Source organism: Eleutherodactylus coqui, chromosome 8 (genome assembly GCF_035609145.1).
Source record: "Eleutherodactylus coqui strain aEleCoq1 chromosome 8, aEleCoq1.hap1, whole genome shotgun sequence".
Lineage (NCBI taxonomy): Eukaryota > Metazoa > Chordata > Amphibia > Anura > Eleutherodactylidae > Eleutherodactylus > Eleutherodactylus coqui.
The window spans coordinates 144,007,979-144,030,695 of NC_089844.1; the positions used below are offsets into that span (position 1 = coordinate 144,007,979).

At 47.2% G+C, this 22,717-nt stretch overlaps 1 protein-coding gene across 1 annotated transcript in view; it reads left to right on the forward strand.

The window, feature by feature from the left end:
- The window catches only part of LMF1 (lipase maturation factor 1), a 352,396-nt gene that overhangs the window by 16,367 nt on the left and 313,312 nt on the right, over positions 1-22,717 (forward strand). Inside the window, exon 2 of the mRNA XM_066576613.1 lies at positions 760-1,069. Coding sequence (XP_066432710.1) covers positions 760-1,069 — 310 coding nt within the window. The remainder of the gene's footprint in view (positions 1-759; positions 1,070-22,717) is intronic.

Consider the following 22,717-nt stretch of genomic DNA (forward strand, 5'->3'; position numbering starts at 1 on the left):
AGGTATTGGTGGCCTGCACTCAGGAAATGTTATCAATATCAAATCGTCAGGACCCTGACGATCAGCTGATTGAGGAGGCTGCGGCCCTAGTGATGTCATGTTCATCGGTCACATGACCTTAGAGCAGCTCAGTCCCATTCGTGTGAATGGGACTGAGCTGTTAGACCAGGCACCGCTGCTGTAACATGTACGGTGCTATGCTTGTAGGCAATGAAGTAACTTGGCAGCTGATCATCAGGGGGTCCTGAGTGCTGGACCCCCACCGATCTGATATTCAAGACATGTCCTGAGGACAAGTCAGCAATATCTTAGGCTTTGAAACCCCCTCCAATACATGAAATATTCTAAATTGCAGTTGTGGCATGCAAATAGAATGCTATAGCTGCAGTAAAGACCGACACTGAGCCAAAACAATAGGGATGGTAATTGCTGTCTACTTGGAAGCCATCAGACAGAAATAATCTATTGCTGCTGGTTTTATTTTCAGTCCTTTAATAAATGCAGTATTCTGAATTGCAGCTGTGGAAAGCAAATAGAATGCTAGAATTGCAGTGAAGACTGACACTGAGGTAAATCAATAGTAACAACAATCTGTGTACCCAGAGGCCCTTGGACAGAAGTAATCGATTACCGCTGTTTTTAGTTCTCTCTGTTGAGATTATGGGCACCGTAGTGGCAGATTATACCGGAGGGTATGTGGGCTGTGATGGTTACCGCATAGACCTTCCCCTGATTTGTGTCTCCTCTTCTCTCTCCTAGTTGTGGCATTTCTTGTGGCTTTCCATCAAAACAAGCAGCTGATTGGTGATCGGGGATTGCTGCCATGCAAGCTGTATCTAGAGAACATCAAGCGGTACTTCGGAGGCAAAGTTGGCATGGAAGCCATCAGCCAAGCACCCACCATTCTCTGGTTCCTGGACTGGTCCACCATGGATGCCCACCTGGATAACATCGCTCTCCTCGGCCTTGTGATATCAGTATTTATTGTGATAACTGGATGTTCCAACATGATCCTGATGTTGGCGCTGTGGGTTCTCTATCATTCTCTAGTCAGCGTGGGACAGCAATGGTAAGTGTGCGCCAATCTTGGGGTTCTCTGCCTGCATTTAGTTTATCCAAAAATATAGCTATTTTGGCTGTAATAGAAAGCCCCGTTCTCCTGCCAAGTGTCCGTGCCGCTTCTCTGCTCTCATTTCATCTTGTTGTGGTATTCCTCTATTATTCTTCCTGCAAATGTATGCATAAATGTGCTACTGGGCATTACCATTCCCTTTGCCAGTGCGGCCGGTCTCAATACTTTCTAATGCTTTTCAGTCTGAGCTGACGGTATAAAGACACACTGTATTGGCAAGGGGAATTCACGCGTACATTTCCAGGAAGAATAACAGAGGAACGGGAAAAGACAGATTTCTAAAAATGCCACAGAATAATTTCATGGCAAATACATGTATTTAATAAACAGACATGTCAGGAGATCTGACCAATCGTCTTTGTGAGTGATCAGAGATAGGCTGGTTGCTAGAGGCTTGTTGACATGTAAATCAACTCTCCTGAGTTTACCAACCTGCTTCAGGGCCGAACTTTGGCAAAACGTTGCTTAGCTCTAAGAGGATTATCTAGATTGGATACGATACTAGCAAACCATCAGCTGTGAGAAGTACTAGGTCTGTAAAGGTTTTCAGAATCTAGATTTGGGAAGAATGCCCCTACTCACTGACAGCAAGCAGATGTCTTAAATGGTGAGAAATGGAAACTCGAAATATAGTATAATTTATTACAATTCCTATCCTACACGAATTGTGAGCTACATCCAGTATTATACTCCAGAGCTGCGCTCACTATTCTGCTGGTGGAGTCACTGTGTATATACATTACTTATCCTGTACTGATGCTGAGTTACATCCTCTATTATACTCAAGAGCTGCACTCACTATTCTGCTGGTGCAGTCACTGTGTACATACATTACTTATCCTGTACTGATCCTAAGTTACATCCTGTATTATACTCCAGAGCTACACTCACTATTCTGCTGGTGGAGTCACTGTGTACATACATTACTTATCCTGTACTGATCCTGAGTTACATCCTGTGTTATACTCCAGAGCTGCACTCACTATTCTGCTGGTGGAGTCACTATGTACATACATTACTTATCCTGTACTGATCCTGAGTTACATCCTGTATTATACTCCAGAGCTGCACTCACTATTCTGCTGATGGAGTCACTGTGTACATACATTACTTATCCTGTACTGATCCTGAGTTACATCCTGTATTATACCCCAGAGCTGCACTCACTATTCTGCTGGTGGCGTCACTGTGTACATACATTACTTATCCTGTACTGATCCTGAGTTACATCCTGCATTATACTCCAGAGCTGCACTCACTATTCTGCTGGTGGAGTCACTGTGTACATACATTACTTATCCTGTACTGATCCTGAGTTACATCCTGTATTATACTCCAGAGCTGAGCTCACTATTCTGCTGGTGGTGTCACTGTGTACATACATTACTTATCCTGTACTGATCCTGAGTTACCTCCTGTATTATACTGCAGAGCTGCACTCACTATTCTGCTAGTGGAGTCATTGTGTACATACATTACTTATCCTACACTGATCCTGAGTCACATCCTGTATTATACTCCAGAGATGCACTCACTATTCTGCTGGTGGAGTCGCTGTGTACATACATTACTTATCCTGTACTGATCCTGAGTTACATCCTGTATTATACTCCAGAGCTGAGCTCACTATTCTGCTGGTGGTGTATGGTGGCCCCCCCTGTAAAGTTGTCCTGCATGTACCTGGACAGCCTTCTGCTGGTATGTGGCACCTGTAGTGGGGTATTAGTTACTTGCACGGCCATGAGCAGCTGCCACCCCATCCGTGTTCCCAGACAGTACAGGAGCTCGGGCCCTTTGTGACAAGGCATACATCAAACGAGGAATTAGATTTTTAGGTTTTTTTTTAATGCGGAGAATGAAGCCCAGTCGAAGTCTCCTCATAGCTGGGGATCAGCGGTGCGTGCCTGCGCCTTTCATTACACCGCAGCCACGGGTCAGTGATGAGGACGGCACATTATTGTTGTGCACACACTGTAACAGCCCCATGATGGGCAGCTTTATCAGGCTGCGCTCCTATGTCATGTAGGGTCGGCATCGCTGCCATACCTGCTGACTGATCACCCACTGCGCCCACCTGCGCACAGGCCAGGCTGCACATCGCCGTTGCTCACTAACCCGGGTGCCTGCGATATTGCCTCTACCTGGCCACGCCTGGCCGCTCACAGGTAAGAGATGTTTTCCAGCTCTCTCCCATTCTCTTTGAACATATATTATTGTGGAAAGCGAGAACCTTATTGTCATCCAGGGTTGTTTACTGGCAGAATGAATATGCGCACTCACCTGTAGCCGCTCCTCAGGAGGCAGCCATGATTTATGGCAAGATGGATGAGGCAAGCTGATTGGTCCATGGGCATTGTAGAAGTTTTCGTAAAATGTGTTTGAGCTATACAGAGTACTTTTATATGGGCGATTAGAGAGTATTCATTATCTCCTAATCAGCTGATAATCCGGAATTTTACTCAAGATTAGCACAAGAAAAGTAATGCAATGTATACTCCTTGTCAAATCCAATCATCCCCCCCTAGAAGAAGTTGTCGGGAGGGAATGAAACTTTTTCTGTTTACTGCACATTTGCTGTAACTGAGCCTCTAGATTGTGCAATCTCCTAGAATGTAGAAGTTGGCGCCCCAGATGGTCCCATACATGTTCTATCGGTGATAAATCTGGTGAGCGGGTGGCCACGGAAGTGTGACAGTGTTGTGGGGGCTTCCTGTGACCCCCTTGTGTGTGCGGCCGGGCATTATCCTGCTGGAAGCCGCCATGAGAGGAACACATGTGGCTGCAGGACGTCCTGAACATATCACTGAGCTGTCATTGTCCCTCGTACCACTACTAGGGGTGACCGACTGTCTTATGTGATGGCCCCCAGACCATCACACCAGCAGGGGGCAGTGTGCTGCTCCACAGCAAAGGCAAGATTGAGGCGCTCACCCCGAGGTCTCCAGACATGAACACGGCCATCGTCAGCGCCAAAACTAAACCTGAATTAATCGCTGAAGACAACCCGGTTCCCCTTTGTAGTGTCCCGTTTCATCCCTCACGACATCACTGCAAACAGACGTGACGGTGGATGTCAAAGGCATAATTGGCGCGATGAGACCAAATGTCCTGCAGCCAAGCGCCTGGAAATGGTTCTGACAGACACGAGTGTAACGATGGCACCACCTGTCTTTGGATGGTGGACAATGAAACAGTTGGTGCTGCTAATGCTTATGGGACGATCAGGCATTCCTCTCTACTGGTGGTCTGTCGGGGGTCCTGAGAAAGTCGTCTTGTGTGCCCTCATACACCCACTGGTCCTAACACCTCCTAACAGTCTGGTCAGATGCTTCTCTCTACTGGTGGTCTGTTGGGGGTCCTGAGCCCCGTCACCTTGTGTGCCCTCACACATCCACTGGTCCAAACACCTCCTAACAGTCTGGTCAGATGCTCCTCTCTACTGGTGGTCTATCGGGGGTCCTGAGCCCGGTCACCTTGTGTGCCCTCACACATCCACTGGTCCCAACACCTCCTAACAGTGTGGTCAGACGCTCCTCTCTACTGGTGGTCTGTCGGGGGTCCTGAGCCCCGTCACCTTGTGTGCCCTCACACATCCACTGGTCCCAACACCTCCTAACAGTCTGGTCAGACGCTCCTCTCTACTGGTGGTCTGTCGGAGGGTCCTGAGCCCAGTCACCTTGTGTGCCCTCACACATCCACTGGTCCCAACACTTCCTAACAGTCTTGTCAGAACGGCCGGTGGGGGACAATTCGTCGATACAACCATCCAGCTTCTCACATCCCAATAATGTGCCCCTCTCAGACTCTGGTAACGGGGTGACATCTCTTCTCTGCGTTGTAGAGGCGTCTAGTGGTCAACAAGCTCTACACAAGCGAAAGAAGAGGTCACTACACCCAAGGAGCCTCTGAGAGCCTCTTATAGGCCAAAGGGGGAACTACTTTAGGGCCTCAGGTGACAAGACTGTTCATCTAATCACCACAACTCTCATCATCTACATATCTGTCTGAAATGGAACTGCAGGATGAGTTTTGCAGCAAAACGACAACTTCTTGTATTTACAAAGTTTCTCACCTTTTTTTGTGGATATGCGCTGAATTGGCACTTTATTACAAACCCCCATCTAGTAGCGCATTGGACCTCCTTTGCAACCACAGAAATATGTTGTGACGTCCATCTACAGGTATCGGATGACCCCGGGCGCGCCAGGGAAACATTCCCCCCATCCTTACTTTTACACTTGCGGCCTGTCTGCCAGGAACAAGGACCAGGTGATACTTTTGCAAGTCAACTGGCATGTGTGCCTTAACAGTCATTAGTGCTATCATTTGGGTACATCATTTCCATGCCTGTTGTTTGGGTGATCGTCAGCTCATTCACACGGTCAGATGATTGAGTAAATGGGCAGACCCCATCATCCGCCTGTCAGAGGGCCTTAATAGATGCATCATTAATGACGGTGCCAGGACCGTCCTCTCTCAATCTCCACCTTGAGATTTGACTAAGTATACCCACCATACCGCCACGTATTCTCAGGACATACACTTACGTGGAGCCCATGCGTCCTTACAGGATACACACATACATAAGAGATAGGCTGCAGAAGGAGCCTTCAGCATCTTGTTGCTCAGTTAATTGCCCGTTCCTACCTCCTTTTATGTGTCCCTTCTGTTTGGCCCAGCTAACAGAGTCGCCTTTGTTTTAATTCTTGTTTTTCACTGACTGGGGATAGAAAACAAAAAGGGAAGCAGATTATCCGCAAGACTTTTAAAGTCAATGTACAGGGCTCATAGGGGGTCATCCTTCCTGCGAAGGAAGAAGCTTTGGGGAAACTTCCTGTATCACTGGTGAGAGAAGAGGGGATCAGTTTCAAAGCCAAACTCACATGTCCCCTCTTCCTTCCAAAATGCTGGCGATACGGTGCCAAGCGGCATTGTTCCAGCAGCTGAAGGGTGCACCGTAACCATGACAACCCGATGCATAAAGATTGCAGGAAACCTATAGGACAGAAAGCTAAGATGCAATTCATGGGTAACAATAAGTCTGAAAATCTGTATGAAATGTCTGTATTGTAAAAGCCCTCAATATTGTCTATTGGTCCTGCTGTTATGTTTGTTTACAGGGCTTCTCCTTTTCACATGTCTTTTCATGTTACTGAATTGGGACCCCCAAAAAAGCAGAGGGACTCATGACCCGACCTCTCGTAGCTCAGAGACTTCCTGCAGCTCTGGAGTTTTGCTGCTTTACCTGCATTGAAGATCCCACTAGTTTCTTATTTGTTCTCTCGTTGAAATCATCGGCAATTATATGATCCATGGTCTCCCATTGTCCGCCAGAGGGACCATTGTGTGTAAAAGAGTGCGTCCCAAGTGGTGGACCCTCACCGTGGAGCCCCGGTGTCTTGGTAAGGAATTTGGAGCAGGCCTGTTTTGGGTGGAAACCCAAAGATTTATAAAGCTGCATTTCCAAACCTTTTTCTTGTTGCCCTACCCCAGAAAAAAAATTCTCTGACCTCTTCTCTCTTTCTTCTTTCTCTCTCTCTTTCTCTGTCCTCTTTTTCTTTTTTTCTCTCTGTCATCCTCTTTTTTTTTTTTTCGCTCTCTGTCTTCTTTTTCTTTTTCTCTCTCTCTTTTCTGTCCCCCTTTCTCTTTCTCTCTGTCCTCCTTTCTTTTTCTCTTTCTCTCTGTCCTCCTTTCTTTTTCTCTTTCTCTCTGTCCTCCTTTCTTTTTCTCTTTCTCTATGTCCTCCTTTCTTTTTCTTTCTCTCAGAATCATTGATCTAGTGGATTTCAATAGGCTGTTATTTATGCAGCTCAGTAGTCCATCGAGTCTTCTTCCTGAGTTAGTGCAGGTCACTCACATTCTACTGATAGGCCTTCGGGTCATTGTCATTCCCTGGCTAACTGGCCCCTCAAATCGCTCTTTTTCCCGCAAAGGGCCCTATAATTTAAATTTTTTACCCCTTTGTTGGCCCTTTGGGTCTTTTTCATGTCCTTGTTAGAACAACCACATCTCCCTAGTTGAATTTATGGCTACAACTGTGCTCCCTGAGGTAGTAAAGGTCATTCATATTGTGTATATTTGGCATTGGAAAAAAAGGGGTGTATGCGTGACCCTTTTGTCATAAAGAGGCCCAAAACATCAAGATAGTAAGCTCAGCTTCTCCGTTGTATTAATTCAGCATGAATGGATGCATTTTGGAGCTTTGGTGCCCCTTCCTCAGTATTTGCTGGCAATACACTTTTTTCCAGCAGTTAGTAATTATTCTCCCAAATTCTGTATTTGGATTTGGGCACCTGCGAATAGACGTTACAGTGATTCATTATAGTCAGTTATCACAGGTGACCTTTCCTCTGACTGGAGATGTTCACTTTCCTCTTTTCTTCATCCGGCCCAGACTGTCATGATGACTTCTCCCAGTCATAATTTCTCTCACAACAGCAACCCATTCCTAAATGTCCATTTTTCTACATTGGGCTGTTTGGTCATGAATGGGAGGGGTTTATTCACTAATCACATAACCACCTGTAAGTGGACTTGAACCGTTTTGGGAAGAGAAAATACATATGCGTGTATATATATATATTGTGAGGGATTAGCGTTTAGGATCGGTAGCAACCTGGGCATAAGCAGTCAGAGACAGTAACACATGGGATAAAGTCTTTAGTCCAGGCTTTGCCTGGGTTTATTTCCAAGCAAACAAAGCAAAATACAGGCCTTTACTTCAGGCCAACATAAAGTAAATCCTGCTCATCTGAGCACGTACTAAACATGGAGCATCCCTGTCTACACACTGGTAACCAAATGGTATCTGCGCACAGCCAGCCAGGCTCTTAGACCTGCAAAGGTCTCAGCTCTTCTCTTTCAGGACCTGTAGGCCCAGGCTTTATAAGGCCTGGTACCAGCCTCACCTGGTACGTGGGAGTGGCCATCCCACCCTTCACTTTGACCACTCCAGGAAAAGCCGGCCCGGATTATGTGGCTTGGAGCCACTTACACACTACAACGTGTCAGTAACTTAATGTTACTTACACCATACTGCCGGCTTCCTCCACCGAGCCCCGGCTAGTCGGTGGCACGTATCTGCCCAAGTGCTCCCTAAAGCCGCATAGGAGAGCATCCTAGGCGAAATGTAACGGCCCTCCAGCACTTTGCTGGTCACTGACTCACAATATGTATATATGTGTGCATGCATCAGCGTGTACATAAATCATTTTTTCCAGGTTGTCATCCCGACGGCCCCATTTACAATGGAGGTTGCCCTCTGACCTCAGTAGGGGCTGGAAGAGCCCTTAAAAGAACCTCCCTTCCACCATTCCTCAGTGTCTCCCTGTTCCCATTGTCCCTGGAGGGAAAAGGTCGGGGCGGCATACCCTAGTAGTCCCTGCATCTCCGACCTGCGCCGCCATGGAGCCGTCAGCCGCCGAGCAGCGCAGGCCTCCTTGAGCGGGTCAGCACCTTCCGGCTGCCGCGATTGGGTAGTTCCTCCTGGCAGGGGAACAGCAGCGGCGGCCTCCCTGGTCCTTGGGGCGCGTATTGGGGACGTCATCTGGCGTGGTGACATCATGTGCACAAGTAGGGGGCGTGGCTACTGGAGCAGACCCGGAAATGGCGCCAAATTAAAAAAACTTCTCCGTAAAGCAGGCTCTACTCCTCATAGAATTTATCCTGCAACTGCCAGAAGTGCCTCAGTATGTCTTCACGCGACAGCTCAGCACGAGATGGAGAAGCAGATACCCTACAAACCCTGAGTGGCTATATGCTAAAAAATGGAATATGCAAACTTGTCATTGTGATTGGATGCATATATGTTCCCTTTTCCCCCTCTCCCCCATTTTCTTGTATGGGTTAGACTGATAAGGAAGGTCCGAAGACTAAAGCGGACCCCAGGAAAAAATCGCTGTATTAAGAGACTAGAGGATAATTACAAACAACCCCTATATGAAGAGTACACTGGGAAGATCCTAGCGGAGGAAAGGACAGCGTTTAAAACCGATATCAGGTGCATGATCAAAGAGGAATTGCAGGCCTCTATGGCGTCCTTCTCTCACCCTCAGCCTGGTCCCTCAAGGGCCACTAAAAGGTCAAGGCAGGTGGAATCGGCAAGCTCTATCTCCGGTGAATCCCTGGAACCCCTATCAGAGGGAGAAAAAGAAGATTCTCCATTGTTACTGGAGGATGAGAAAAATTACTATTTTTCCTCAGACGACATAGGGCACCTCATAAAAGCAGTGAGGGGAAACTATGCAGATCGAAGAGGACCGCCCACCCAGAACAGTCCAGGACGAAATGTTCGGGGGCCTTCGGTCAAGGAGGAAAACCATGTTTCCTGTTAATCCAACCCTGCAACAAATTATCGCGGACGAATGGCAGGAACCTGAGAAGAGACTGTCCGTCTCAAAAGAGATTAGGAACCGGTTGGCGTTCACTCCTGAAGATGTCTGCCTGTATAGAGAGACCCCAAAGTTCGACATACAGATCGCTAAGGTGGCCAATAAAATTCTACTACCTTTCGAGGATGCATCTCAGCTCTCAGACCCGATGGACAAAAAGGTCGACGAGAGAAATGAGAAAGACCTGGGAAGCGACGTCCTTTACCGTCGAAGCTAATATTGCAGCAACTTCAGTAGCCAGATCCATGGTCTTATGGCTGAATAGAATGGAAACCTAAATTAAAGACCGGGCTCCTAGGGAAGAATTAGCCAGCTGTCTTCCTCTTTTGAAAATGGCCACTGCTTTTCTAGCAGACGCATCAGCAAAATCCGTTAGATACGGCGCAAAAACCGCGGTTCTCAGTAATACCGCAAGAAGAGCGTTATGGTTAAAGTCATGGTCAGCAGATGTAACGTCCAAAAATAAACTTTGTGCCATTGTGTTCCAAGGTGAATATATGTTCGGGCCCGTCTTGGATAAGATACTTGAGAAAGTGGGAGACAAAAGCAAGACCCTTCCAGATAGGAAATCCTATAGGAAGCCCTCCTTTCCAAGGAGGACACGACAGCCACCTCCAGAAGTCAGAGGGAAAGGGAAAACGGGAAGATGGTCATACCCCAAAGGAGGTCGGGGTAAGGAAATTCAACCCATTTCTGACTCATCAGTGGGTAGACTAACACGAGACCTGGTCTAGTGGCGGGGGATAACATCCAACCCCTTGGTTACTTCAGATAGTTGAAACGGTATTGAATCGAATTTAACTCCTTACCTCCTAAGAGATTCTTCCTCACCTCCCCAGGGTCCCCACAAGAACAGAAAAATCTGCTAAAGGGCATCCAGGAACCGAAGGACCTAGGAGTTATGCAGGTTCCTGAACACGAAAGCAGTGAGGGATTCTATTCCCCCCCCCCCCCTCTTCTTGATCAAAAAACCAAACCGCTCTATCAGAACCATCTTCAACCTCAAAGCTTTAAATAAATTTATCTCCTACAAGAAATTTAAAATGGAAACCGTGATGTCCATCGTATCACTAATAGATCCCAACAGCGTCATGTGCACTATAGACTTGAAAGACGAGTACTACCACGTCCCAATAGTCGCAGTTCATCACAAATATCTAAGGTTTGCTCTGCAGGACGGTGACATCTATCACTATCAATTTATGGCTCTACCCTTCGGTATTTCGACTGCCCCTAGAGTGTTCACGAAGATAGTGATAGAAATGATAGCTTATTTTAGGCAAAATCAGATTCACATTTTTCCATATCTGAACGATTTTCTGCTAGTATCAAGGACAACAGAAGCCATATGAGCAGATCTGTCCGTAGTCCTGTCCACTCTGAATGATTTAGGGTGGATAATAAACAAACAAAAGTCTGATCTGATTCCATGTACACAGAAGATATCTTTAGGTGTACTCCTAGATTTCCGCATCCAGGATTCGCGGCTTCCACCGTCCAGAAGTAAAGACCTTATTCAATCCGTAACATCCCTATGTCAGGCCACTACGGTGTCCATCAGAGAAGCGATGAAAGTGCTGGGCCTGTTGACAGCCTGCATACAAATAGTCCCATGGGCATAAGCCCATACCCGACAGCTACAATGGTTCATCCTTGCCAGGTGGGACAATCGGCAGACCTCCCTAGACAAGAAGGTGAGCCTGTTTGTCCAAGTTAGAGTCCCTGCGCTGGTGGACTTCACAGAGTAACCTGAGCAAGGGTACCTCTTGGTCACGAGAACTCTCTATATCCGTCACAACGGATGCTAGCAAAACCGGGTGGGGAGCGCAAGTAGCAGACCTGACCCTGTAGGGAACCTGGGATTCTCGAATAGCCGCACACTCTTCCAACTATAGGGCATTAAAAGCGATATGGGAGACCCTTCGTGCAGCAGAACCCCACTTAAGAGAAAAGCATGTTAAAATCCTAACCGATAACATGACAGCCCTGTCGCTTGTTCGTCACCAGGGGGGAACACAACAACCACACTTCCAACAGCTGGCGGCAAGGATACTTTGCTGGGCAGAATCCACTGTGTTATCTCTTTCAGCCATCCATCTGAAGGGGTCCACAAACATCATCGCAGACTTTCTCAGCAGACAAAGTGTCTTTCCAGGAGAATGGTGTCTGAACCAGCAAGCCTTCAATCACCTAACACGCCAGTGGGGAAAACCGCAGGTCGATCTGTTCGCCACGAGGGGAAATACAAAATGCCGGAACTTCTATTCTCTCGACCCAAGGGACAACCCATGCGGGGTAGACGCCCTGTCTCAAAATTGGGACATGGACTTGGCCTATGCATTTCCCCCCCTTCCCACTGATTCCGTACACCCTCAAAAAGATTCAGGCCAGCCGAGCGGCAGTAATCCTAGTTGCTCCCATGTGGGACATGAGACCCTGGTATCCCCTACTGGAGGCCTTAGCGATCCGGGGCCCACTTAGACTACTGACCATGGAAGATCTCCTTTTCCAGGGCCCACTAACATACTCGAGGGTCGAAAAACTGAAGCTAGCGGCCTGGATGCTGAAGGCGTAATACTTCAGGGGAAGGGACTCTCGCACAAAGTAATCACCACCTTGACCAAAAGTCGTAAACCCGTAACCACAGCCATTTATAATAGAGTGTGGAAGAAGTTCTCAGAGTTCTGTAACTTAGATCCAAGCAAAATCCCAGAATTTCTGCAGGCGGGCCTAGAAAAAGGCCTTAGCCCAAGAACTCTTAGGGTTCAGGCAGCAGCGTTCGGATCCCATTTGGATTTTCCTTTGGCAGAGCACCGCTGGGTCCGTAGGCTCCTTAAGGGAGCAGACAAAATTCGGCCCTTTATTAGGGAAACTTTTTCTACTTGGGACCTGAATTTAGTCCTAAATAGTTTCTGCAAACCACCCTTTGAACCCCTCTCCCAACTCCCTTTAAGACTACTTACGCTAAAAGTTTCTCTCCTAGTTGCCATAACCTCAGTCCGAAGAGTAGGAGAACTACAAGTCTTATGTTGTGTCGAACCACACATGCTGATACAAGATGATAGAATCACGTTTAAATTAGACCCAGCTTTTCTTCCAAAAGTGGTGTCCAATTTCCATAGAGAGCAGACAATTACCCTGTCCTCTTTTTGCCAAAACCCTTGCAACGACAGAGAACGAGAGTTCCACAGCTTGGATGTCAGAAGGGCCGTTCTAACATATTCAGAGGCTACCCATAATTTTTGGAAAAATAACAACCTCTTTGTCCAATTTCAGCGGCCGGGCAAAGGAAAGACGGCATCTAAAAGTAGTATTGCGAGATGGCTCAAGACTGCCATCCAGGAGGCGTACAAAGCTAGGGGTCTCGATCCCCCGGGAAAAATCTGAGCCCACTCCACATGATCTCTCTCCTCCTCATGGGCAGAGAAAGACAGGCATCCGCCGAGCAGATTTGCAAAGCGGCCACCTGGTCTAGTCTACATACTTTCATTAAACATTATAGGGTTAACGTCCAGTTGGACAAAGACCTGGAATATGGACGAAAAGTCCTCCAGGCAGTAGTCCCATCCTAAGTCACCTATAATTTGGTATTGCTCCATTGTAAATGGGGCCGTCGGGATGACGACCTGGAAATATACGGATTACTTACCGGTAGTCCTTTTTCCGGGAGTCATCACGACGGCCCATAGTTCCCTCCCTTATAGAATAATTATGTTCTTTTCAGTGTAAATATAACCGAATGTAGGTAATTTTGGTTCAGTAAAAATTGTCCACCGTAATAATTTGAAAGCCACTGAGGAATGGTGGAAGGGAGGTGCTTTTAAGTGCTCTTCCTATCCCTACTGTAAATAGGCCTGTTATTCCCTCAGTGGGCCCTCATATCATTCCCACTCCTATTATTTCTGGGCCTCTAGATAATTTTCAGTCTTTTGATACACCTTTTGGGTCATTCACACTTTCTAGATAAACCCCCAGGTCATTCTCATTCTTCTGATAAACCATCAGGTGTCATTTGTATCCTTGTAATTTAGTATTTGATCTGTCCAGGGGACCAGCTTGTTCTTCAGGTAGTCGGGTTGCTAGACATATACTCCATAACTACATCCATACATGTGGTTGTCAGACAGCATGCCCCTAGAACCAGTCTGTCTCAGCTTTCTCAGGTCTTCAACTCCTAATTTAGGCCAGAGACTGGGCAACAGGGTTTGATAATACTCCTTGCCTTATCACTTGTTACAGTAGTCAGATTTTTGGAAATGTACATTTCTGTGGAGAGTCCCTTTAAATCTTCTTCCTTCATCCAGAACTGGTATGACTTTGTGTGCCGAGCTCTGTAATGCATCCCGATGTCTGTGGATTTCCAGCATCAGCACAATATTCCTCCCCCGGAGGGTAAAGCGAATGAAGAAGCACTGCTTACCATTCACATCTTTTGATCTGGCCCTTGCATAGCTTGACAGAAGCCAATTTCCACAATAAAAACCATTGGCCGTGGGCCATTTATAGAGATAACCAAATCAGGCACCAGTCCGCTGCGCAGAGTCCGGGAGAAATAGGCCAAAGATCCTGGCAGGGCGGAGGATTTACTCAGATAATTCACTTTCCGTTTCTCTTCCTTCTATGGGAAAGTTTCCTAGTCTTCATGCTTTTGCAGCTCAGTCTTCTGACATTGGGGTTGGCACCTCTGCGCCCGTCACAGCCATGCCATTATGGTGGGGGTTATGTCACTCCATTCTGGACCTCTTCAAACAATGGGTGTAGCGCTCCAAGGTAGCATTGTTCTTTGCTGCCCCATTCCAAGGGCGAGTTCACATGGAACGTAAAGGCTGCAGCATTTAGGCCATGTTCACAGCGGATTTTGACGTGGAATCCACACCGATTCTGCCTCAAATGTGCTGTGAAATCCGAGCAAATTCACATGGCGGAAACCAGAAAAAAATGGATGGATATTGAGCATGGAAAATGGAATGAAATCACATGGAGATAGAATACACTGATTTGAATGAGATAAAGAACAAATGAAAAGGACAGCGCCCTGGAGGGGATAACAAGACAAGAGCACTGAGAAACCAAATTAGGACTCGCCTGATGGGGACAGCTAAGCCCAGGTGAGGGCCAGCCATCGTATGGACCGAGCAGGGATTGTCAAATCCAATTGTTGATCAAGATTGGGTTATAAAAGTCCAGCAGGACAACCAATATAGATAGGCAAGGTAGTATGCCGCAGCGGTGGTGAAACGCATGTGTGTGCCCGCTGGAGCATGCCAATTGTTTACTGCAGCTTGCAATGCAAAGGGTCAGATCTGTGGCCAATCAACACCAATTTGGTGCAAATTTTGGCACTGTGAATTCACAATGGATCTGCAGCAGATGCGTCTAAATATACCCAAGCCTAAATAGTAAAGTGGGGAGAAAGGGACCAGACTGCTACAAAGCTGCTCCTGTTGGCAGCACAGGACAAGTCCTGCTACCGTAGGATTATACAGTTCGGTTGTTAGGGACACTCTGCCTAACAACCGCGCTCTCTTAGTACGGTTGTCAAGCAGCAGTTCCCTAGCAACCAGTCTGTCTCAGACCCATTACGTTTTCAGCTCAAAGCTGAATTGCTGTTGAACAAACTGAAAATGGACGTCTGAGACGTCTTTAAATTGCACTGCACCCCAATATAGTAATAGAGGCTGTAACACAACCGTTATGGCTGCTATAGCGGTACCCATAGCGACTGTCACCCATTTTTCCAACATCCAATGTGAATTGTTATACCACCGTGCTTTGAGCCATCTGTTCCTGTTCTATTGTGCTAGTGACAGTCTTCACTGCCCTTCTGGAATTCTATTTTTGGCTGAGAAAACTGAGGAGGAAAAGAGTTATAGATTAGTATATTATGAATATTTTGTAGATAAAATGATTGTCGTAAAGTAGGTTCATGCGTTGCAGCTGGGATGTATGGAGTAGATAATAATTTGTATGGCGCCAACTTATTCCGCAGCGCTTTTAGAACACGGGAGCACAGACGGTACAACAGTTACACGTAGTAATCAGAGTACCAGGACACAACAGTTACATATAGTGTTCAGGTTTATAGGGGACAATGGGATGGGGGGCATGGACCAACAAAGTGCAGGAGGTGCAGGGAAAGGAGATATACAGGGTAGGCAAAGTGGAGGGTGTGGGGTGCCGTAGGTAGACAATAGTCCAGGCGTGTGGTGGGAGGCAGGGGTCATGTTGTAGGGAGTGAGGGGAGGATATATTCAGAGGATTGAGTATGCTTCTTTGAAGAGGTGGGTCTTTAAGGAGCGTCTGAAGTTCCGTGTGTCAGGGATTGTCCAGATGTTTTGGGGTAGAGCATTCCAGAGGATGGGTGATGCTCTAGAGAAGTCCTGGAGACGAGCATGGGAGGTTCGTGTTACAGGGGTGTTTAGTCTGAGTGTGGTAGCGTATTGGAGTGTGCGGGCTGGGCGATGTATGGACAGAAGGAAGGTGATGTACGGTGGCACAGCGCCATGGAGAGCATTGTGGGTGAGGGTGATGAATTTGAGTTCTGTAGTGGATGGGCAGCCAGTGCAGCGACTGGCATAGTGCACAGGCATCTGAGGAGCGGCTGGGTAGGAAGAGGAGTCTGAGGATGGGCATCTGAGGAGCGGCTGGGTAGGAAGAGGAGTCTAGCTGCCGCCTTTGTATGGACTAGTAAATATTAGGAAATTCTAGTACCAGTGTTTCTGGTGGCGAATTGGAGAGGGGAGAGTCTGGTGCGGGGAAGGTTGACAAGTAGCGAGTTGCAGTAGTCAAGTCGGGAGTGGATGAGGGCGACAACAAGAGTCTTTAGCGTGTCCACGGTGGGAAATGGCCGGATTTAAGCAATATTCATGAGGTGCAGGTAGCATGTTCGGGCCGGAAATTGGATGTGGGGGGTAAAGGAGAGGTCAGAGTCCAGTGTGACCCCAAGGCAGCGGGAGTAATGTCTGGGGGTTATGGTGTTGCCAGACACTGGAATGAAGATGTTAGGGGGAGGTCAGTTGGAGGGCGGAAAGAGATGTCACAGAAGGAGGTGTATAGCTGGGTGTCATCAGCGTAGAGGTGGTATTGGAGGACGAATCTGCGGATGGTTTGTCTGATTGGGGCCGTGTAGATGGTGGAGGGGGCCGAGGTCCGAGTAGATGTATATACTGTATGTGCAGTAAGAATTCCTTGACATTCATCCATTCCCAGTAATCAGCAGTGACTTCACAGATGTCTGCCAAGTCCTAATAATCTCTATTTCCAGCATCTTTTTCTCATTACTTATATAGCGGTGACGGGGGAAGCGGCGCAGTGTTCTTAGAGGAGGAAGAATGGAGGGTCGTATGGAAACTGCTTGTTCTGGTATTGCCGTCCTCAGCCAATGACTTCTGGGAGCTGCTCTTATAAGGGGCTGAGCCCTGATTGTGAGGGTGGGAAAGATCTGATCCGGGGGTCCCGTAGATACAGCACTGAAATATCTGTAGTTGCTAAGCAGTGATTCCCTAGCAACCAGACTGTCAGGTGTGACACAAAGCTGCAGTCCCTGAGGGTCCTTTTATAGGAGCCGATAAACAGATTCCAGCATCCAGGATTATTGTTCAGTGTAGATGCATGCCCCGATATGAATGAAGAATGAGAATTCATTCGCTTTTCGTTCATTCTTCACTTTCTGCATTCAGAAAACTGAACAACGGATTGGGCAATGTGAACAGGCAGTCGTCAACCTATTGGGAATCCCTGTCAAAATCTGCAGATTTTGTCACTGGTCCGCAGCAAATTTTACCCATTCAATTAAAGGGATGAAGTCTGCTGAAGATCCCTGTCACAATCCACACCAGTGGCGCGGAAGGTACAGTATGTTCAGACGGAGGAATTCAGATTTTCAATGTGGAAAGTCGGCATGGAAAATCTTCACCAGATCCACCCCTTTGGGTCAGTTAATATGTGGTGCAAATTTTGGCAAGAATTTTGGTGCAGATTCAACACAGGTATCACTCTTGCATTTGGAGAGTGAAATCCACAGTGAATCCGCTTTGAAATTCACACCAAAGCTGCCCTTCAAATCAAAGGGACAGAGTTAGAAAATCCTAACCGCTTCTGTGATGGCGCCACACCTGTCCACAGGTTGTGTCTGGTATTGCAGTAGGGTATTTTATTGCCAGGCTCTGGACTCCTAAGCCTGAGCGTCGGAGACCCTTCACCCCCTCCTAAGTGTATCCCACCCTGTCCACGCAGGAGTTAATCCTGACTCTTGTAATTGCAGAAACGAGTGTCCCAGATCTCAGAATTCCTCGACCACAATAAAGTGAATCCAGAAACCAGACAAGTTTCATTTACTACCATTCTGTGTTCGCTTCCTTCCCCCTTCTAAAACCACGTTGGGTCTGCCCAGCCTTGGCAGCAACGGGAAACAGCTGTCTGAGATTGACGCTGCTCGCACCACACACATTTTCGGCGCTGCGAGACCCCGTGATTGAATTTTGGAACCAAAGCGCTGTCTGATACGGACATTAGGTGCAAAGTTCACAGACTAGTCTGAGGCTCTACAGAGTCGGGGGATTTCTGTTCTCAGTCTCTACTGTAACTGCAGCATTATCATATAATTACATTACACTATATGGTCATATTACCCCGGCCGGCCGCCGTGCCAGGAGCCGATCGCTCACCAGGATCAGGTTTTATTAAAGCAGCATTGCCGGCCCAGGAACCTGAATCCACACAACGTCATTCCTTTTCTCACTTTGCCATCTTGAATTAAATGGCAACAGATGCAAAATATGCACAAAAACCCCTTAAAACACGCCATGCTATAATGCACGCTACTAGAATACGTAGGAGAAAAAAGGGCCATGGGTTATAATGACCATATGTTTACGGTAGATGGAGCTGAGCTCACGAATCACTGTGATATTGCCGTGTTGTCTGGGGTTTTACATAGGACTGCAGGTCTTACATTAGCATGCTCCTTCTAATTTATCTTGCCGTGTAAAAGGGCCTTAAGGGTTTTTTTTAAAATGAGATTGGCGCTCGTCTGCCTGGCCTTTACACAGGTTGAATCGGACTTTATTGGCTGACGAGCAATCGTGGAAGTCACATGCATGGAGATCGAAAAACGTGCATCTTTATATTTGCATAAATGAGCCAATTGCCAGTTAATCTTCTGGGCTTTTACATGGCCTGATAATCGAATGGCGACCGTTCTTTCCTGATTATCGGGTTGTGAAAATGGCCCTTTATAGAGGTTTTCGAGGGCTAAGATATTGATGGTCTATCCTCAGACAAGGTAGTCAGTATCAGATTGGTGGGGGAACCCTATGGTCAGCTGTTTGAAGAGGCTCTTCTCGGGTCTGTGATGTCATGTTTGTTGGTTACATGGCCTGTGAGTTGCTCAGTCTCATTCAAGTGAATGAGATTGAGCTGCTGTACCAGGAGCAGCCTCTATATAATGTACGATGCTGTGGCTGATATTTACTGAATTTGCCACATTGCCCACGCAAGTGCAACTTCAATCAGCTGTTTGTTGTGAGTCCCGAGTGGCAGACCCTCACCTATCTGATACTGATGACCGATCCTGGTAATAGGTTATCAATTACTTTAAAGGGGTTTTACCACCAGAGCTTCACCCCAATAAACAGGATAGTGGATAAATGTGGAGGTCGGACCACTGGGACCTCCAGCATTCCTGAGAACTGTGCCCCCCAATCCACACCCACTTCTCCATTCCCTTTCATGGGACTGGTGGAGATCGATGCTCTTGGCAATCTCCGTCTGGTCCATAGAAGTGTTCATGCAGGCGCACTGCAGCTTCATTCAGAGCCATTCGGGGTGCGGTTCGCGGGGTGCCTGAGGGTCTCGGAGGTTGGAGTCACAATGATCAGATATTTTTTCCACTTTCTAGTAAAACGACGGACACTAGAATGGAAAGCTGATGAACCCCCTTATAGTTAATGGGGAAGGTCGGACGTCGCGCCGTCGGTGGTGTCCGTCATATCCCGGATCTGGCAATGACCTTAATTTCCTTATTTTGTTCTTAAAACGAAGCAGAGCAACGGAAAGTTGTCATTGGAAGTTTCACGGATTTGGGTTTTTTTTGTGGCTGAGCAGCATCACCATACTCAATGCCAGGCTGGGGTGGTAAAGCACACTGTTATTTTTCTATGGAGTAGTGGAAACCCTTCTATAGAGCGATAGATAATATTGGGCATGCTAAAATTTGGACAACCCTTTTTGTCCTTTTGTTGGCCCCCTGAATGCTGATTGCTGGACGGCCTTTTTTTAAACCAATTGAAATCAATGGGGAAACATCTGAACCGTGTAATTGCGTTTTAATTCCATCCCTCTGCTCCGAAAAAGAAACTGAAAGCCCGAATGCAGTCTGAACGCTGGTGTGCCTAACTATATGCTAGGGTTTCCATATTCTTGGATGCCAGACTATTGGAGTTGTGTTTTACTGGTCGCCTATTCGGTTTTCCTTCGTTAGATGGCGAGCCTCTGCCGCTCCGTAATTAGCTGTTCGGCCCGGTTACTTCCCATAAAGCTCGCTGACTTTCTCAGACACTTTAATGTGTCGGAGTGATTTAGATAATAACAGTGATTAGTGTTAAGTCATAGAGCAGATCGTCCTATAAAAGCGCAGACCCTGTGATTTGTCTGAGCGTGCGGACTTGACTCTATACGGCCCCAGGATGATTGTCTCTGTAAAAAATGAAAGGCTAACGTCAAATTTTCATATATGAAAGAAGTTTCCCTGCAATTAGTGAAACATTTCAGCTATAAACCAGAAACCCCAGGAAATCAAGTCCTAGAAGTGCTCACAATTCATCCAGGATGTTTGAGGTTTGTCTAGAGAAAGGGAAGCGGAGCGACGGCTACATGGGAGACGAAGAACGCAAGATACAAGACCCAACAGTGATAGCTATCACATAGATACAGGGAAACCTCCTTGGGGAATCCAACCTCATCCACACCTGGTCTACAAGCTTTCATTCCACCATGTATTACCCATACTGACCATCTTCTGGAAGACCACTTTTCTATTCAGTTTAGGGTGGTCCTCTCAGAGAGGTTCACTGTAGATGGATGGGAGATGCTTACATTTATAAGAGATACATTGAAAATTTTTAAACACTGCTTTGCAGTAGATGCCTTGGCTTGGGAGAAGATACTTCTGGATCAGAAGAGATTAGACATAAAAAGATACATTTTACATAGATGAATAGAATAAATAAATTTAAATTGCTGCTTAAAATTAGACACCTTGGCTTGTTAGGTGACACTCCTGAACCAGCATGGAAGGGATGGGGGAATGGATGGATGAATGGAAGGGATGGGTGCACTGATGGATGAATGGGAGGGATGGGTGCATGGATGAATTGAAGGGATGGGTGCATGGATGGATGAATGGAAGGGATGGGTGCATGGATGGATGAATGGAAGGGATGGGTGCATGGATGGAAGGGATGGGTGCATGGTTGGAAGGGATGGGTGCATGGTTGGAAGGGATGGGTGCATGGTTGGATGAATGGAAGGGGTGCATGGATGGATGGACGAATGGAAGGGATGGGGGCATGGATGGACGAATGGAAGGGATGGGGGCATGGATGGACGAATGGAAGGGATGGGGGCATGGATGGACGAATGGAAGGGATGGGGGCATGGATGGACGAATGGAAGGGATGGGGGCATGGATGGACGAATGGAAGGGATGGGGGCATGGATGGACGAATGGAAGGGATGGGGGCATGGATGGACGAATGGAAGGGATGGGGGCATGGATGGACGAATGGAAGGGATGAGGGGTTTGGATGGATGAATGGAAGGGATGGGTGGCATGGATGGATGAAGGGAAGGGATGGGTGGCATGGATGGATAGCATGGATGGATGAATGGAAGGGATGAGGGCATAGATGGATCAATGGAAGGGATGGGTTCATGGATGGATGAATGGAGGGAATGGGTCCATGGATAGATGAATGGAGGGGATGGGTGCTTGGATAGATGAATGGAAGGTATGGGTGCATTGATGAATGATAGGAATGGGGGCATGGATGGATGAATGGAAGGGATGGGGGCATGGATGGATGAATGGAAAGGATGGGGGCATGGATGGATGAATGGAAAGGATTGGGGCATGAATGGATGAATGGAAAGGATGGGTGCATGGATGGATGAATGGTAGGGATGGGGGCATGGATAGATGAATGGAATGGATGGGTGTATGGATAGATGAATGGAAGGGATGAATGGAAAGGATTGGTGCAAGGATGGATGAATGGTAGGGATGGGGGCATGGATGGATGAATTGAAGGGATGGGTGCATGGATAGATGAAAGGAAGGGATGGATGAATGGAAAGGATGGGTGCATGGATGGATGAATGGTAGGGATGGGTGCATGGATGGATGAATGGTACGGATGGGCGCATGGATGGATGAATGGAAGTGATGGCATGGATGAATGGAAGGGATGGGTGCATGGATAGATGAAAAGAAGGGATGGATGGAGGAATGGAAAGGATAGGTGCATGGATGGATAGACGAATGGAAGGGATGGGGGGCATGGATGGACGAATGGAAGGAATGGGGGCATCGATGGACAAATGGAAGGGATGGGGGCATGGATAAACGAATGGAAGGGATGGGGGCATGGATGAACAAATGGAAAGGATGGGGGCATGGATGAACGAATGGAAAGGATGGGGGCATGGATGAACGAATGGAAAGGATGGGGGCATGGATGGACGAATGGAAGGGATGGGGGCATGGATGGATGAATGGTAGGGATGGGGGCATAGACGGATGGATGAATGGAAGGGATGGGTGCATGGATAGATAAATGGATGGATGGATGAATGGAAGGGATGTAGAAGATGGGATGGGTGAGTGGGATGAAATAATATTTGATAAGAGATGGAGAGGATACCCGTGACATTAAAGAATGTTTTAAAAAGAACGATTATTGTTCAAACAAGTGAAAAAGAACTATAATCGTTCTGTCTGAACCCGCGCCAATAATAATTATCGCTCACTTTGCATTCGTCGTTCGTTTTCTGCAGGCACATAAACCATTGTCAGCTCGCTCACTCATAGTTCAGTTTAAATCCCAGTCGTTCCCAGTCACTTATACTGCGGATCTGAAAGACTGAATGATTCCTCATGTGGTGAGGGAAAGATGTACCTGCTGTATTAACTCTGACA